Source organism: Galeopterus variegatus, unplaced genomic scaffold (assembly GCF_000696425.1).
Source record: "Galeopterus variegatus unplaced genomic scaffold, G_variegatus-3.0.2 Scaffold829, whole genome shotgun sequence".
Lineage (NCBI taxonomy): Eukaryota > Metazoa > Chordata > Mammalia > Dermoptera > Cynocephalidae > Galeopterus > Galeopterus variegatus.
In genome coordinates, this window is record NW_007726940.1 from 307204 (window position 1) to 325756 (window position 18553).

General features: G+C 35.0%; 1 protein-coding gene across 1 annotated transcript in view; it reads right to left on the reverse strand.

The window, feature by feature from the left end:
- Window positions 1–9062: 9062 nt before the first annotated feature.
- The window catches only part of ZNF507 (zinc finger protein 507), a 39204-nt gene continuing 29713 nt past the window's right edge, over window positions 9063–18553 (reverse strand). The window contains exons 6-7 of the mRNA XM_008572751.1: window positions 9546–9680; window positions 9063–9429 (exon numbers count right to left, since the gene is read on the reverse strand). Of these exons, the coding sequence (XP_008570973.1) occupies window positions 9063–9429; window positions 9546–9680 (502 nt within the window). The remainder of the gene's footprint in view (window positions 9430–9545; window positions 9681–18553) is intronic.

Below are 18553 nucleotides of genomic sequence, written 5' to 3' on the forward strand. Positions count from 1 at the left end.
TTTTTTTTTTTTTTTTTTTTTTTTTTTTTTTTTTTTTTTGTCTTTTTTCGTGACTGGCAATGGATCGCAACCCTCAGTGTCGCGCCCGTACCGGACCGGGACCGGCAACGGGATCGCAACCCTCGGTGTTGCGCCTGCACCTCGCTCAGCCAGTGAGTGGCCGGTCTCCATGTGGGATCCGAACCCTCGGCGGGAGTGCTGCCACGCTCCCAAGTGGTGCACTGTAGCAGTGCGCCACCGGGCCGGCCCTTAGTCTTGTTTCTTTGATGATCATAAACTCTGTAAGCACAAGCAGCATAAGAATTATTTTATAAATAAGCTAATGTGTGGGAATGGCTTAGGACCGAGAAGCAGAACCAGAATAAGTTAGTTATTAGTATCAGTAAAGGTTACAAAATCAAGCTGAAAGGTATCTGATTATCTCATTGGCTAGTAAATGCAGATTCCCTAATTGCAGATGCCCCCTATTTCATGGGAAAACCTAGACTTCTTTTTTTTAAACTAGAAGTCGAATTTTATTGGATAAATTTTACCCGAAGAGCTCTCTCAGGGACATTTAGAAACTCAATTACAAGATGTTTAAGTGTTTGAGTAAATCAGCTGAAAGGTGTTATGTAAATACAAATTACTGTGTAGGCAAGATTTGGTGTATTTTTGAATTTCAAAAACCCTTAGGGTATTTAATACAAGGTATAGGCATAGGTAGAATTCAATTCTGGCACTTCTGTTCACACAGAGATGAGTGTTAGTTTAGGGTTTTGTTTTGTTTTACTTAGATATCATGCCCTTTGTTTCTCACTTCTGTGCATATTCTTTTTTGTTTTATAATTCTAGCATAACTGGAAATATGGCTACCAAGCACTTGTTCCATTTAATCTTTTGAGAGTAAGTTATTTCAGTGGATTATAGTTAAACACAAGTGCTGACTTGATTTTTGCCACTTTTGCTATTTTCCTACCTGATCACAAGTCCACTTGGTGGAACTGGGAAAGCTACTTCCTGTGCCTGCAGGACAGATCTCTACATGAAGAGGCTGGCATATGGACTGGCCTGCAGGTACACTTCAGAATTAGAACTGCTTTGCACCAGAGTCCTGCAGATGAAACGTCCTTGTGAGACAGGTAGAAGACTGACTCGTGTGAGAACCTGCACAATCTGGGACAGGTCATTTTGCACATTGTCTAAGAACTTCTGCTTTTTCCAGTCTGATGCACAGTACTCACTCCAATATAGTAAGCAGCTGATATTGAGTGCAGACAGTCCTAAGTATGATTCTCTCTCCTAGGGCCTAAGTTTTGCCAATGCAGCCAGCTCTTAAGTTTATTTAAGGTAAGGGCCATTTTTACATTTTTCCTGTACCCAACACAGTGGGTGAAAATAAGCCATTAATGTCAGTTTATGGGAGGGAAAGAATTATACAGCAATGATTATAAGAATTTAATATGATGGTAACAGGGTAATGTTCTAACACTTTCTCCTGGATTGTTTTCTTTTTAGATGTAATATGAAAATTACATGTAGTATTCTAGGCACTGATAAACCAGGTTTGTCTTTTCTGATATTACGTTTTGAGTGTCCTTCTTTGTAACACAAACCATGGTTCTAAGATTCTTTTCCAAGGTTGTGACTAATAGCTTTGATACCATGACTTGTAAGGGCAGTTTAATTTTTTTTCCTCATCCTCAGTTAACGCTCAAACTATGATAGCAACCACTGTTTGAGGTCCTATATAGCAAGGCCCATTATATATAGAGGCGCTTTATATATAGGTTGCTAATCTTTACAACAACCCTACAAGGTTAAGTATTACCATCTGTTTTACTGATGGAGAAACTGAGGTTCAAAAAAGGTTGAATGCCTTACTGAAGGTCATATGGCTTGCTGAGCTAGAACTGAAACCAAGAACTGTTCAGAACTGTGTCAGAACTTGACTAGGTATTTTATAGACTATCTTGTTTTAACCTACATAACCGTATGAGGTGGGTATAATATTGTCAATTTTACATTTAAGAAAAGAGGAAATAACTGAACTCCTAGGAGGTTAAAAAAAGAAAAGCCAAACTATATTCCAAACCAGCTGAGGCAACTGTACACTGTGTGCAGCCGTTGGTGGGCTGGACACCAGGCATGTCCTTCCCCTTGCTTCAAATGGGATATGATGACTGCTTTCCGATTAGGAATAGCTGCAGTCCCCCCCACCCCTGGCCCCATTACAAAGTTTTTAAAACTGTCAGACAATACACTGGAGCCTAGATATCAGCATTTTCAGACTGAGCACAGGGTTGCTCCAGGTGGGCACAGAAGCTGAAGAACCTCATTTTAAGTTTTTAAACTTTAATGTGGTGGTACTCTGTATGGACTCCAGATCATTATAGGGAGGCTGTTTGTGACCAAACTGTGTTCTCATGCTTCAAACAGAGAAGGGCTTAGAAAATGAAGACAACCTTGAAACTACTGGTTTCCTAATTGTTTAATTATTTCAATATAACTATTTTTTTTTTGCAGAATGACAGCCATAGAGGAGCAGAAATAAATACAGCTTAAGATGTGAACCACATCCTGCTATACTTTTTCTCATAAGCTCAAAATAGAATTTTCTAACACCTTTTGTGGTTGGAAATACTGAATTTAAATAGAACTGCAGATGTAAACAAAAAAAGCAAGATGTAGATTGATGTGCCTATTTCAGTAAAATGCAGCCACGGTATTTCTGAAATATGGATACTAAAATTAATAAAATAAGTAGAAAAAAAATTCGGACACGTGCACTGTCATGACAATAAGACTTTAAATAACATTAGTAGGTGCTAAAAAAAAAGACCTGAATAATGAATAGCATGTTTTATTTTGTTGAGGGTCTCTTCAGGTCACAGTTTTCCATTGTGTGTACATTTAAGATAACATACTTTATTATTAATTTTTAAAACCATATTTGATTATCACTGATACCAGTGGCAATAACATGGATAATTATACTCTTTATTTTTCCTTTTAACAAAGGATAAGGCTGAGAAATTAGGAAGATCAAATAGTTGGGTCTGAGCTCATGGCCAAGGATTCATTATTTTCTGGTTTGTGTAAATAACACTCCATTTATCTAATATGTAGAGTCCTTTTAAAACAAAGGCCCCATGTACCTCAGTATTATCATAGAAGTACCTGTCTTTTGTGTGTGTGTGTGTGCGTGTGTGTGTTTGGTGGGTACAGGGATCAAACCCTGGACCTTGTTACCAGCACCACACGCTAACCAAATAGAAGTACCTGTCATATTCAATTTTGCAAACTGTTACAGAATGGTACCTTTACTGTCTGGATTAAATAACATAACTGTAGTAAATCTGGTTAGTTTAGGAAACAAAAAGACACCAACGTTAAACGATTTTGACATGTGGCAGTAAGAATTTATATTATTAGATGCCTAAAATTAAACTTTGTAATTCAAAGGAAGAGCTACAGTAATCTACTTTTGTAAAGCAAATGATTTGAGCAATGATTACCCATAATTGAAGGAAAAAAGTCAGCAGAGGAAAAAAAAACCAAAGCTGTCATAATCGTACAAACACTTCATGGTTCAAATGATAAACTAGATACAGTATATTTATTAATGTACCACCAGAAAAATAAGGTCTACAGTACCCTAACACAGTATGGAAACTGGGTTTTGCTGCACATGTAGGACTCTGGAAATGGTTTAAGCATCCTACACTCATTTGGATTCTGAGATATACACCAAAACACACTACCTAAGTAAGCCTATCATATGGTGCCAATTAAAAACAGAAACTTCTCTAAGAATTTATAGGGCCCAAGATGTTCTCATTTTACATCTTTTCTGATTGATTTGGAAGTAATCTATGTAGTAGAGTACTGTGACTTTCTTAGCTGTGCCAGTTTAATCAACAGCTTTACGCCAATGCCAACTACAACCTCCTCCCTGGCCCGTGGATTTGGCTTTAGTCACACATACTATTCATTATGAAGAGGTCCATCTAAGACTCTTCTCAATATATCCTGGATTATTCAAGTCAATTGTCACCCCAATGGAGTGGATTACTGTGGTTACCTTGCACCATGGTTACATATGCAGGTGGTGTGACATCATCAGTTGTACTGCCCACAGCACTGAAAGGGTGAAGCAGTGAGGGCTAACATTGACACTGTAAAGTTGTCAGAAGGAAAATGATACTTTTTATAGCAGCATTATGTATTATTTAATTATGTGTTATTTTAAACAAATTGTGTTTGACTTTAATATCAGATCATGAAGTAGTGAATTGGGTTAAAGCCATAAGGATAAGAGCTGTAGAAGAGCAGGTAGACTGTAAAAATCACTGAGAAACAATATAACTTAGTTATAAAACACTGCTATAAAAAGTTCTCTTTATAAAAAGCTTTTTCTTTCCGGTAGATTTTAAAGTACAGGTTATACCACTGTTCTAGTACAGAGGTCAGCAAACCTTTTCTACCAAATAGACAGTAAATAATTTGGGCTTTGTGGGCCCTACAGTCTCTGTCACAATTATTCAGTGCTGCTGCTGTACCTTGAAAATAGCCATATATGATATGTAAACAAATGGGTGTGGCTGTGTTCCAATAAAACGTTATTTACAAAAACAGGTGGCAGGCTGGATATGAAGTGAGGGTCATGGTTTGCCAATCTCTTTTCTATACCAGGGCTGTCCAAAAGAAATATAATGTGAGCCACATATATAATTTAAAATTTTCTAGTAGCTACGTAAAAAAAAAAGAGGTTAACTAATTTTAATAATATATTTTATTTAACTTAATATATCCAAAATATCATTTCAACATGTAAACAATATAAAAACTATTAATGAGATACTTTACATTCTTTTCTGTACTAAGCCTTCGCAACTGTTGTGTATTTTACACGTAGAGCATATTAGCCATATTTCAAGTGCTCAATAGCCACGCATCTAGTGATTACCAAAATGGACCACGTGTTCCACACCTTCCTAGCGAGGACTTCTACAGTGAATTTGGAGTTTAATGACACAGTGTTGGGATTTGGTTCTTGAAAGCTAGGGGATATGATGTTGCCTCTGGGGAAGATAGGACAAAAGATTACAGATATTGGGACGAAATATTTGGCCTCAGTCACTTTAAGCTGAGGAGGTCCAGGACTTTGGGGCACAAACTGATAACCAGACAAATGATACAATCAGATGATGTAGTGTCACTTGCCAATGAAACAAATCTAATATCAAAAGATATTTGATATAGACCCAAGGTGTGAACAAATTATTGTAATCTTTGGCCTTCAATAAAGAATGCTAATAATTGTCATTAGCAGAACTAGTCTTTAGCACTTTGACTACAACAGAATTGAAAGCGTATCATATAAACGCGATTTGGAAGATAAAATGAACTGTGTAGCATAAAGGAAAAAAAACTTCAAAATGAGATAGAATTTAAAAAATGATTTAAAAAGGTAAATGCTTTTTCAATTATCTTTGTGTAACAGAGTTTAATGCTAGTTAGCAATAATTTAATAAGTTACCAAAGTTTAATCATATGCCTTAGTTTAACCCTTGGGAAGCTTTTAAGTACTTAAATACAACTTTCTAAGTAATCAAATCAACATTTCCAAGATAAGAAGGTTCATAGCCTGCTGTTAATAAAACTTAGAGGCAAATGTTTTTAACAAAAAATTTATTACCAAAATACAATATTAAAGTCAATACATGACAAACTCCTGTAAAGCAAAATAAATTATTCTAACATTGTACAGTATTTCCAAAGGTAGTTAAAGAAGCGATATAGACCTTGCTCCACTGTTCTGAACAGATGAACTGTTCTACCATGAACACAATCCTAGAGTTTTGCTTTAAGGCATGCAGCTCAATGTGCAGGATAATTTTACAAAATGCAAATCATCCTATTTTAATAAGATACAGTGTCAGAATTAACTGTAGTCTTTACATGTCAGTGTTCCAGAAATTTTTATACTTTGGCTATAGAAGCAATGCCATAGTGTTACACAATACTTACTTCTTAAAAAAATACATGTATTCATGTTCATGAATATCAAACTCAAATTTCTATTAAATATATTTTATAGAATATTACTTAGAGCACCTTGCTGTACAATAAAAAAAGATTAAATAAGTGTCTATGAAAACTAAAAATATAATGTCTCAATAGAGAAGACTGCTTATCTTTGTCAAGCCAAGTATGCTGCAGGAAGATACATGTAAACATGGATGCCCACCATTTGTTTTGTGAGAAAAAAACAGAGAAAATAATTATGAAACCACCAACAGCTACCTTGAATAGAATGAAAGACCTGGAACAAAGGCTTCAGACTGTGTACATTGCACTGTCTAGTTGCAGAACTTAGTCTACAGATCAAATGGAATATAAGCATGGTATTGTTGGAACACTGGGGACATCAACCATATTCTAGATTATTAGAGAAAGGAAGAAAATGATAGAGCTCTGAAAAGTATTCATAATGATCAGAATGCATCTTCTTCCTCCCCACCTTTGCTGTATCCAGTAAGTTTCTTTTAAAAACTATTTTCACTATCATATCTTAGATTGTAAGTGTTCAGAGAGAAAACAAATACTATGAGCTACGTATGACAAAAAATCTAGTACAAATAAAAGTTTCTCCTATAAAGGGAATTCCTACTGATTATTTTAATAGCTATCTCTTTAACAATTACAATTGCATATTTAATCTTCATTATTACTCTTAGAAAACTCAACATTGTTCTTGGTAGAGACACTTAACTTAAGGCTTGCCACAATACAATAATGGGAAGGTACAGAACATCCTTGGTATATAGTTCCTCCTACAGGCTAGGAGAAAGATTTTAAGGACATTCTAAGGCCAGAATCAGATGAAAGATTAAATACTTTGAACTTCTGGGTTAGTTTTCCCCCATGAACTAGGGGAATTTTTAAGCCCATAATTCAAAAAGGAAAATTTAAGTAACAACCAACAGAAGTGGTTTAAAGAAATGAAGAAAAGTAATTTGAAAATTCACACTACTGAACTTTTTTGGTTATTAATATTTTCCAAATGATTACATACAATTAAAGCCAAGGAAAATTGATAAAACAAAATTCTTCTAAGGTTGCTAATTTTCAGAATAACAGATTTTTATAAAGAAATACCAAGTCAGAGTAACCAGCAATGAAAAAATTGACCTACAATATAAATGGCAACAATATGAGTGATAATAATGGAAACATTTAAAATATTTGATTTGATTTTGAAATTAAATATAAATGTATAATTTAGTATATATAAATTCACTTTATCTTTCTAAAAACCACATATCAGAAATGGATTAACTTTCATAAATAAATTAAAGCTATCTAAATCAAAGAGCTGCAGTTACAATAAATTCTGTTTATTTAAATATCATTATCAAAATGAGATTAAAAAAACAACAAATCAGACAATGTTTAAAGATGCCTGGCCCCACTAAAGTAGTTCCTAATACTATCTTAAAAATATTAATTCTTCAATTCATACCTGGACTTTGGGAACAGAATTCTTTCCTAAAGCCTGTCTACACAGTATCCCATTCAAAAAACTCTGTTTTCAAGGCTCTAAGTTTATCAGAGTCACAGCCTCAATTCTAGATGTTAGAAATCAATATTCAGATATTCAGAAATAGCACCGTGAAGATGGTGCACTGAACTGTGCACCAGCATTTTGACTTGTAGACAGAATTTAACAAAACAATATAAAGCAAAACCCCCGTTTTCTTCACTCTTAGAAATAATTATGACACAAAATGTGTAATTAACAAGATGATGAAATCTCTTTGATGGCGAGTTTTAATGCAAAAGCATTTCTTAGTTGATTTTCCATATGTCCTATCACACTCTTAAGGAAATAAAATTTCCTAGATAGGAGAAATCCTATAGACTTGCCAAATGCTGTGAGTTATTAAAATTTTTACAAATAACCTAAATTTTTACTATATCTTAGTCACATTTGGTTATTCCTCTTCTGCTAAATATAACTAAATTAATAAAACCTGAGAATGAAGATCTCAGTAGCAGTACTCATTTTAAGGGACTGACGAATTTCACTCCTCATCTCCCAAGTGATTTTTATCTCAGGGCTCAAATTATTTCCAAGGCCTGATGATCAAATGCAAATTATCACTTTGTTGCTTTAAGAGACTCTTTCAGATAGCAGGTGTGATCTCATTTAGCAGAGAGGATTAGAAAGTGTAAGTAACTACGGAGAAAGTGTGCCATGCTCTGTCAAACACTCGGAAGAGAACCTTTGAGAAGTGCACTGGGCTCAACGAGTTACCATTTCTATGAACTTGAGATTTGGTTTCAGTCTAGTGGGAATTCACCTATTTCCTCCTTTGCCCACAAGAAACCCACTGTAAGTTTAAGACAATAATTTACTTCTTAAATGCCTATTTATAATCCAGATTTGGATTTAGAGGTCTCTTCTTTTTTAACGAGTAAAGGGACATATCTTAGATTGAGTATATGATTAATTCCTATCACTTTAGAGAAAGATTTTAAAGCCCTCTAATTAACTGTTTCCTTGTTGACTGTTGGTGACACCAAAAAGAACCCTCTGAGAGCAGCCTCCCATTTCTCACAAGAGGCATGTCATTCTATAGTTGGCATGTTGAAAGTGAGAATGAAGAAAACTAACCTCTGAAGAATGTGACACTTTTATAACAGTAAGTTTCAGAATAGTTCCTGAAAAGTCATTTCTTAGTTCTTTTCCTTGCATTTCTACACTATAATAAGCTTTTAATAATAAATACACTCAACACTAAGAAGGGATGACAGAAGGTTAATACAGGATTATATCTTTGCTTCCTCCTTAAGCAATTTCTCCTCACTCAAAATATTTAAATATCATTACTGCTTATCCATGTGGAATTCCTTTTATTGCATTAAAAGTCTGGCTCCAAAGTCACATCTGTCATTTCCTCAAAAATCACCCCAACTATTTCATCTGTGTCTGGTAAGTTATTTGACAGCTCAAAGGTAAGACTGGTTTAAAGGAATCCTCTTCTACCATTTTCCTCTTCAAGTAATTATTCCATCTAATTTGTGTTTACAGTTGCATTGTGGTCCTTATTTAGGATAATGTTTACAATTTCACCCTCATGCTCTTTCATATGATCCAAGAGATTTTCTTTGCTGGTTGATTCAAAACCACAAATACAACAACAGAACAGTAAAACGCAATATTCCATACCAGGAGGGGCAAGACTGGAGTTTTTTTCTAAATTATATGAGGTATTATTTGTAGGGCTCATTTTCTCATTCTCGTTGGGACCTATAACTTCATTGGAAGTCTGGGAAATCAGCTCTGAAGATGACACCAAATTCTCTGAACTTCCAGTGATAGGATCAGTTCTGTCTTCACTGCTGTTTAATAGAGTCTTTCCAGAGGATTTCCCCAGAACTCTTAAAAACAAAACAAGACGCATCAAACCTTGAGTTGTCTATAATGTAGGACTAGTAGATTTAATCCCAGCTTTAATTTATGTATAGCAATAAAGGGAGGGGGTAGGATCAAATACCTGCCACTCTGTGAAATTGCATCATTAATAGCCTTGTTTACTTGTTCATAGTTATAATTTTGGTCACTTGCATGCTTCCACATATGAGACTTCAAAGAGGGAGGATGGCTGCATACATACCCACACAAAGAGCATCTGAAAGACAGGTATGAGAAAAATCAGAAAGATCCCATAACATCATTTAAAATATTGTAATGATTCTGTAACAATTATTAAATTCCTTCTTCTGAAGCCTTATTCCAAATATCACATTTCACTGAATCTATGATGTCACTGGTTCTAAGAGGCATATCAGTTTCAGAGAGGCCCTAGAATTAATGTCCTAGAACCAAGCAATGAAAGAAAGTATTTTATATTATAAAGAATTTATAAGCATCAAGAAGAACATCCCAGATTACTTTAGCTATTCCAATATTTGGAAAGATTTCCAATACAGTAATATACAAAATCTTTGCTCTAAATTATTTAACCACACACACAAAGGAAAACATACAAAATAAATACTCTATTCCACTGTATTTCTTAAGAAAGAAATAAGGAATTAAATGATTTTTAACATGAACTTTGCACTTATTTACAGATCTACAGGAAATGGAAGTAGTAGTCCTGAAAGAGCTTCAACAATTTAGATTTCATAAATAAAAGATAATTAATAATCTTAAAAAAGTTTCTATTTAAAAAATTATTGTTCCACATACTGTATTTGGGTATACTTGGTAAAAATCTGAATTTAAGAATGAGGTGCTTTTTAAAAAAAATTAATAGACTTTAATTTTTAGAGGACTTTTAGGTTTACAGAACAAACTAGTGAGATAGTAGAGAGTTCCCATATACCCCCTCTCCCCTGCACCCAGGTCCTTCTATTATTAACATCTTGCATCATCTTGTGATACAGTTGTTACAACTGATGAACCAGTATTGATATACCATGTTAGTAGTAACTAAAGTCTACAGCGTACATTAGGGTTCACTGTGTTGTACAATTCTGTGTTTTGACAAATGTATAATGGCATGAACCTACTATTCCAGTGTCATACTGAATAGCTGAATAGTTTTACTGCCCTAAAAATCCCGTCCTCCACCTATTTATCCTTCCCTCTCAAATCCCTGGCAACCACTGATCTTTTTACTCTCTCCATAGTTTTGCCTGTTCCAGAACATCATATAATTGGAATCACAGCAATATGTATTTAAGGGTTCCTCCGTGTCTTTTCATGTCTTGACAGCTCTTTTCTTGTCAATGAATAGTATTCCACTGTATGGACATATCACAGTCTATTCATTTACCTACTGAAAGACATCTTGGTTGCTTCCAGTTTTTTGTAATTATGAATGTGGCTGCTATAAAACTTTATGTAGAAAAGTTTTTGTGTAGAAAATTTTTTTGTCATCTGGGTAAACATCTAGGAACACAATTGCTGGATTGTATTGTAAAACTATGTTTATCACAGAGAAAATCAAATGGCTTAAAAGTAAGTAAAACAAATATTAAATACAGAAAAAGACTATACTCTTTTTCTAACCCACATCCAATTTAACTTTATGACAGCATGCAGTATTCTTTTGTTATATATCCTGAGGAATCAGGTCTAAGACCAAGGGTCTTTGACCTCAAGAAACACCAGCCCACTTAAAGGTAACAAACAGGCAATTCTTGATAAAACTTCCGAGAAACCCAAACATAAGAAAAGATGTTCAATCTCACTAATAATCAGGGAAATGTATTATACCCATAAAATTGGCAAAGATGAACAAGTCTGATAAGATGTGGGGTCTGATAAGATTCTTCAGAGATGTGGAGAAATGGAAATGCACAAACTGCATGTATGTATGTATAAGCACTGAGAGCAATTTGGCAATATCTATTAAGACAGAAGAGGCACACACATGTAACCCCACAAATTCAGTTCTAAAGACATTCTTGTATGTGTTCATAAGGACACATAAAAGAATGATCACTGTGGACACAAATAGCAAAAAGAAGTATACAAGCCACAACCACTTGTTCTTCCACAAGGACATGGAAACAAATTGGCTTATTTTTCTATAACGGAACATTATAACGTGGTTAAAATGAAAGAACTAGATCTGCATTTATCACCACAAATGTCAGTAACGATCAATGAGAAGAAAAAGTTACATATAGCCAGGCAACCTCGCTTCATATCCCGCTGGGTATGATTCAGCACATCCTTTGTAAACAAGTTACGCAGCAGTAGAGTTAGTGTGCATGTGCTCCCGTGTACCCCTTGGCTCGGGGCCGCTATTTTGTGTACTTTCAGTGTTGAAGGCAGTGGCTTTGAACCGCAGCTGGGAGGAGCTCGCGTCTAAGTGTCTAAAAATAAAGCATGTTTACTTTGCCGGTGGTTGCTCCTTATTTCTTTTGATTACCTGGCTCAGGACCTGCACAGGACTGGGAAGAAGAATCTGAGATTTCAGCCTGACAAGATATTTGTTTGGTATACAATTTTAATAAACTATTACAACATCAAAAATAACAATATATATTGTTTAATACATATGTATATACACAAACGCGTTACAATATATATTTATATACACTTGTATATGATGCATGTATACATATACACACATATACAACATTACATATACAGTGAAGTTATTTAAAAATTCCTGGAAATAACAGACATCTATATCAGAACAACAGGTTACTTCTGTGAAGGAAGGCGTAGAGAAATTAAGAAAGTGAGGTTTTAGTTGTACCTACAACATTTTCTTTCTTTAAAATGTGGTATGTATGAAATATTTCATTATTTAAATATTTAAAAAATTGTTAGCCTATTCTTTTTAAGACTTTATAGCTAGCATAATAAAACAAAAGTGTCACGTTATTGACCACACACAAAATATTAACCTTGATTCATTTTAGTTTAACTATTTACATCTGAATTGCATTAATTTTTTGACAAACCTCAATAAGTGTTTTCAGTAACATCTTTAGAAAAAGGCCAGTAGTTCGCAATCCCTAAGCCATTCGACTCAATGTCTGTATCTATTACTGTGCTGGTCATGTACATTGTGTAGTATGGTGTGGTGTGTAGTATGGTGTGGTTACAGTCACCTGATCAAGTGTCTTTGGATCAGTCACCTGAAAGGAGCAATTGCCCTGGGCCACTGTGGCTGGGCACCCAGCTCGACAGTGGGCGAGAGATACTCACTTGTTTCCATCTACTACTTCCGCCAAGTACAAAATACCTTTATACATGTCGAACACTTACATGGTAATTTATAATATAAATACCTTTGTATTTATGTTATGCAAAGGGAAAACATACATGAAATCTTGGCTCTTCAGATTACTTGTCTCCTCATCTATATTCAAACTGGTGCCCTGAAGCCTCACCAGAAAATTCTTTCTCCAGAATGAGCCACAGAATGCTGCAGACAGCAAGGGGTCTCCCAAATGAAAAGTCAGTATTATGCAACAAGAACTTCATATTTTGAGAAAACTGGGTCAGAAAATAAACACTAGAAATTGCAAATTTATCCTACAGAACGTCTCCAATGTTATTCAAACCTTTTAAAAAGTAAGACTGATGAAATATTAGTTAAGTAGGGCCGGCCCGTGGCTCACTCGGTAGAGTGCGGTGCTAATAACACCAAGGCCCCGGGTTCGGATCCCACATAGGGATGGCCGGTTCGCTCACTGGCTGAGCGTGGTGCTGACAACACCAAGTCAAGGGTTAAGATCCCCTTACCGGTCATCTTTTTGGAAAAAAAAAAAAAAAAAAAAAAAGAAATATTAGTTAAGTAACTGCTTTCCTTTTTAAAAAAAATAAACTTCTAGGTTTAGAATAGTTAATTGAGTTTCCCCTCCTGTTAACATGTTACAATGTTGTGGTACATCTGTCATAAATAAGGAGCCAATGCTGATACATTATTATTAACTAAAGTCCATACTTTATTCAGATTTCCTTGGTTTTCATCTAATGTCCTTTTTCTGTTCTAGTATCCCATCCAGGCACCACATTACATTTAGTCGTCAGTCTCCTTAGAATCTTCTATACTGTAATAGTTTTTTCAACTCGCCTTGTTTTTAATGAGCTTGACAGACTTGAGGAATACTGGTCAGGTGTTTTGTAGAACATCCCTCAGTGTGGGGTTGTCTGATGTATTCCTCATACTTAGACTGGGTTTATGGGTTTTGGGGAGAAAGACCACAGAGGTAAAGTATCATTTTCATCATATCATACTATCAGGATGACTTATCTCTGTTGATGTTGACCTTGATCACTTGGCTGAGGTCAGGTTTCTCCACAGTAAAGCTACTCTTTCTTATCCCCTTCCCATACTGTACACTTTCAAGGGAAGTCACTACGTGCTGTCCACACCTAAGGAGTGGGAATTATAATCCACCTCTTTGTGGGCAGAGCAACTACATAAATTATTTGGGCTACTTCTGCCCAGGAGATTTGTCTATTCTCACCCACTTAACTATTTATCCAATTATTTATTTATATCAGCATAAGCACATGAATAATTATTTTCTACTTTGGGATATAATTCAATACTACATTATTTATTTTTTTTCTCAAATCATTCCAGCTTTGACTACTGGGGACTCTTTCAGTTGGCTCCTATGTCCTGTTGACATAACACTATGGTTTGTTTCTTTGAGCACTTACTTGCCGGTACTACAAGATGCTTCAGGATCATCTTGTATATTCCCTACCCTAGTCCTAGATTAGATCAATCATTTCTGTAGTTTCTATTATTGAAGAGTGGTATCGGAAACCAAGATTTGGATGCTGGGAGAATTGTTTTAATTTTGTAAATAACTTTTTCCTGATTTCAAAAACCCATGTAAAAACTTAGACACACACAGGAAAAAACAAAGAAAATAAAAATCACTGATAACATTACTGGTAGATATAACCAATATTATCAATTTTGTGCATATTCCCCAGTCTTAAAAAAAATTATTTTTATAAAATTAGGATTATGCATGTCTACTGTTTTGTTAATATTCCCAAATATAACTTAAATTCCCTACAATAAAATATTTAATGGCTGTCTAGTATTCCATTACTCAATGAAATTGGTGGAATTCCCTCCACAAATTCCCTATTGTTTCACACAAAAAATATAATTCTAAAAACTGAAAATAATCTTCTAATAAGAATTTTAGGCACTTAAGACTTTTGATAAGGTGTAAATTGTACACCAGCATATGCTCATTCTTTTAGAGGAGGCTTATTCTAGGAATATGGACAATTCAATATTAGGAAATTTATTACCATGATTCACCATTTGAAAGGATCAGAAAAGTGATATTTTCATCGCTGCTGAAACTTAATCTAAAAATAATTCAATAACCATTAAAAAATCTTTTATTATGGAAATCTTTAAACAAAGACAAAATTATAAAGAAAAGTATAATGAATCACCATCACACAGCTTCAATAATTAATTACTGGCATTTTGCTAATCTTGTTTAATGTATACTCCCAACTTAAATTTCCTTGATTTTTGTAGAAATGTTTTATTCAAATTAGGATCAAAACAAGGTTTGTGTAATGCATTGGGCTGTTACATATCTTAAGGCTCTTTTTATCTATAATTGTTCTTTCTTTCCCCCGCCCCCTCATGCCATTCATACGTTGAAGAAACCAGTCGTCTGCCTTATAGAATTTCTCATATTATGAACTGCACTGATGACTTTCTGATGATGTAGTTTATCATGTTCCTAATCTCTCTTACATTTATTGTAAAGTGGTAGTGAGATCTAGAAAAGGGATTCTCAATCTCAGCACTCTTGACACTCTGGGCTAGATAATTCTTTATTGTGGGGGCTGTTACGGGTATTGTAAGTTGTCTAGCAGCATTCTTGGCTTCTACTCACTAGATGCTAGCAGCACCCTCTTACCCAGTTGTGGCAAACAATAATGTCTCCAGGCATTGCTAAATGTCCTCTGGGAGGCACTGCTAAATCACCCCTGGTTAAGAGCCACTGATCTAGAGGTTTCATTAGATTCAAAGCCAGATTTTTAAAAAATTTCTAATTTTTTGCAAATATACCTCATGGGTACACCTGTCTTTCCTAACACCTCACATCAGGAGGCACTTAGATCAGACACACAACACTTAAACCCAATACACACTCTTAATAAAACTCCTCTACAAAACAGTATGGACAATTCCTCAACATGATAAAATATACCTATATCAACCCCAAAACTAGTGTAAAGCTTAACGAGGAAACACTAGAAGCATTTCCATTCAGCTCATGAACAAAACAAGGATGTTTAATATCTTCGGTATTTTTTAGAGTTGTGGAGGTTGTAGCCAGTTCAATCAGATAAGAAAAAGAAATAAGAGGTATAAATATAAAGGGTGAGAAAATTATTTGCAGATATTATAATTATATAGCTGGACAAACCAACAGAAAATTAAAAACTGTTACAAATAGTAAGATACTTAGTAAGGACATAAAGCAAACATTCTGTACAGATAACAGCTTTCCTATACAAGAACAACAACATTAAGATGCTAAGAGGAGGAAAAGACACAATTTATAGTAGCAACAGAAAAAAAAACCAAAAAAAAGAATAAGCCTATCAATAATTATGTGTGTGTGTGTGTGGGGGGGGGCAGTCCTTGCTTTGCACAGTTCTGATATGCATGTATTTCAGTTACCATGGCTTAAACATCATCAGTCCCCCAACAGCATGATACAAACTCAGTTACTTACTGGTATAGGGATACTATCTGTGAGTAATTGTAGAGTACAAACGTCACTAGCAGCTCTTCAGTCTACTATGTAAACAGAGGTACATCTTGATCAGAGACCAATCATGTCACTCCTATCAAAGTCTGTCAGTGATTGGTCACTGTGCATCTATTCAGTTCACTCACAGATGCAAAGCATGTAGTTGTATTACCTCCTTGCCTCCCAGTGATAAGGCCATATGACATTTTACATATCGAAAGTGGGGAATTGGCCAACAAAATGGAAGTGCAGCAAAAAAGCCAAAAAGTGATGACACTGGACGTGAAATTAGACATAAACATAAATGGCGTTATAGAACAAATAGCTGACTAGAGGAGTGTCGACACTACGAGCATCAAGAAACTGGATCTGTAGCCAGCGAATCTTAGTGAAGGTGAACTTAATGACATACATGAGGTATGTGGTTCCCAGAGGGAGTTAAGCTGGCAAAAAATTTCAAATTAAAGGAACTTTTAGAGATATTTCATAATAAAGAGCTAAAAATAAAACATTGATAACTGATCCACACTTAAAAAGGACAAGTGACAATTTGTTAAGGCATAGAAAAGATGTTCACTCCATATTGTAAGGGATACAATGAGAAGGCAAACACTGTTCAAACTATCCTTGATTAGTTTCTTAGAAAGAGATAAAACACTTTAATTCTCAAAGTTTCTAAGTTTTAAATTACAGTGTGCTATCGTCTGAATGTTTGTGGCCTCACGGAATTCTTATGTTGAAACCTAACCCCCAAGGTGACAGTATTAAGAGATGGGGTCTTTGGGAGGTGACTAGTTCCTGAAGGCAGAGCCCTTGTGAATGGGATTAGTGCCTTTATAAAGGAGGCCTGAGGGAGCTTTTTGCCCCTTACACAATGTGAAGACATGGCAAGAAGGTGCCATATTTGAATCAGAGACTGAGCTCTCCCTAGACACCAAATCTGCTGGTGCCTTGATTTTGCCTTTCCAGCCTTCAGAACTATGAGCAACAAATTTCTGTTTTTTATAAATTACCCAGTCTAAGGCATTTTGTTACAGTGGCCTAAACAGACTAAGACACAGTGTACTAAATAAATATTAGTTTTACTATTTTTATTTCCCTATACATTTATAAATGATAGTAAGGATGTTTTTAATGTTTCAGAATAAAATTTAAATGTCATGAAATTGTTGTAATTTTCCTCATTAATTATTAAACTTGCTTTGCATGGTTTCAACTTGCACAGTTATTTTTATGGTCTTGCACTATTGAACAAACCAAGGATTACCTGTGTACATATAAACATACATATATATCTGTGTGTATATACACACATACAAAATAAGATATGTACACAATAATATACTGAAAACAACTTTAAAATACTACTGAGGTACAGAATAGATGACGTGAAGAAATGGGAAACCCCATACTTGTTTTTTTTTTTTGTCCTTTTTGAGACCGGCTGCACTATGCTCAGCCAGTGAGCGCACCGGCCATCCCTATATAGGGTCCGAACCCGTGGCGGGAGCGCTGCTGCGCTCCCAGTGCCGCACTCTCCCGAGTGTGCCACAGGCTCGGCCGAAACCCCATACTTATATAAAGTTGTTAATTCTTTCCAAATTAATCTAGAAGCTTAACATGATCCCAATACAAATAAAAACAATTATTTAAAGAGGAAATTAGACAAGCTGATTCTAAAGTTCATATGTGTGCTTGCCTGTGTCACCCATTCAAAACAACAAATAAGAAGTTGAAACCTACAAAATCTACATTCTTAACTCCATTTCCTTACCACCATTTCTCACACAGAATTTGGTTTAATTTGGATATATAATTAAAAAATGTTATACTGGGAAACTCATCATATGAGAGTGGTTTAAGGTGTATATGTAATTAAAAAAATAACAAACACTGTATACACGGCATCTACTAAAGAAGAACATAACCACTACGTTAAGAGCTCTTGCTGTGTTCCTCAAAGAGGCATCACTTTTCTGAACTTTGTATTGTATGATTTGCTTGCTTTTTCTTAGTTTTACCTCTATGCATCCTAAACAATTGTTTATTTGCATGTTTTCGAGTATATAAATAGAACCCTACTTTATGTATTCTTCTGTGACTTGCTTCTTTATCTTCAGTTCAATGTTTCTGAGATTCATCCTTACTAACAGTTACAGCTCATTTATTTTACAGGGTACCTGCTTTTACTTCGATTTTTACCTCTGCAGTTTCTTGATTTCCCTGCCAGAATCTGCATAGGTTAAAAAAAAAAAAAAAAAAAAAAAAAAAAAAAACA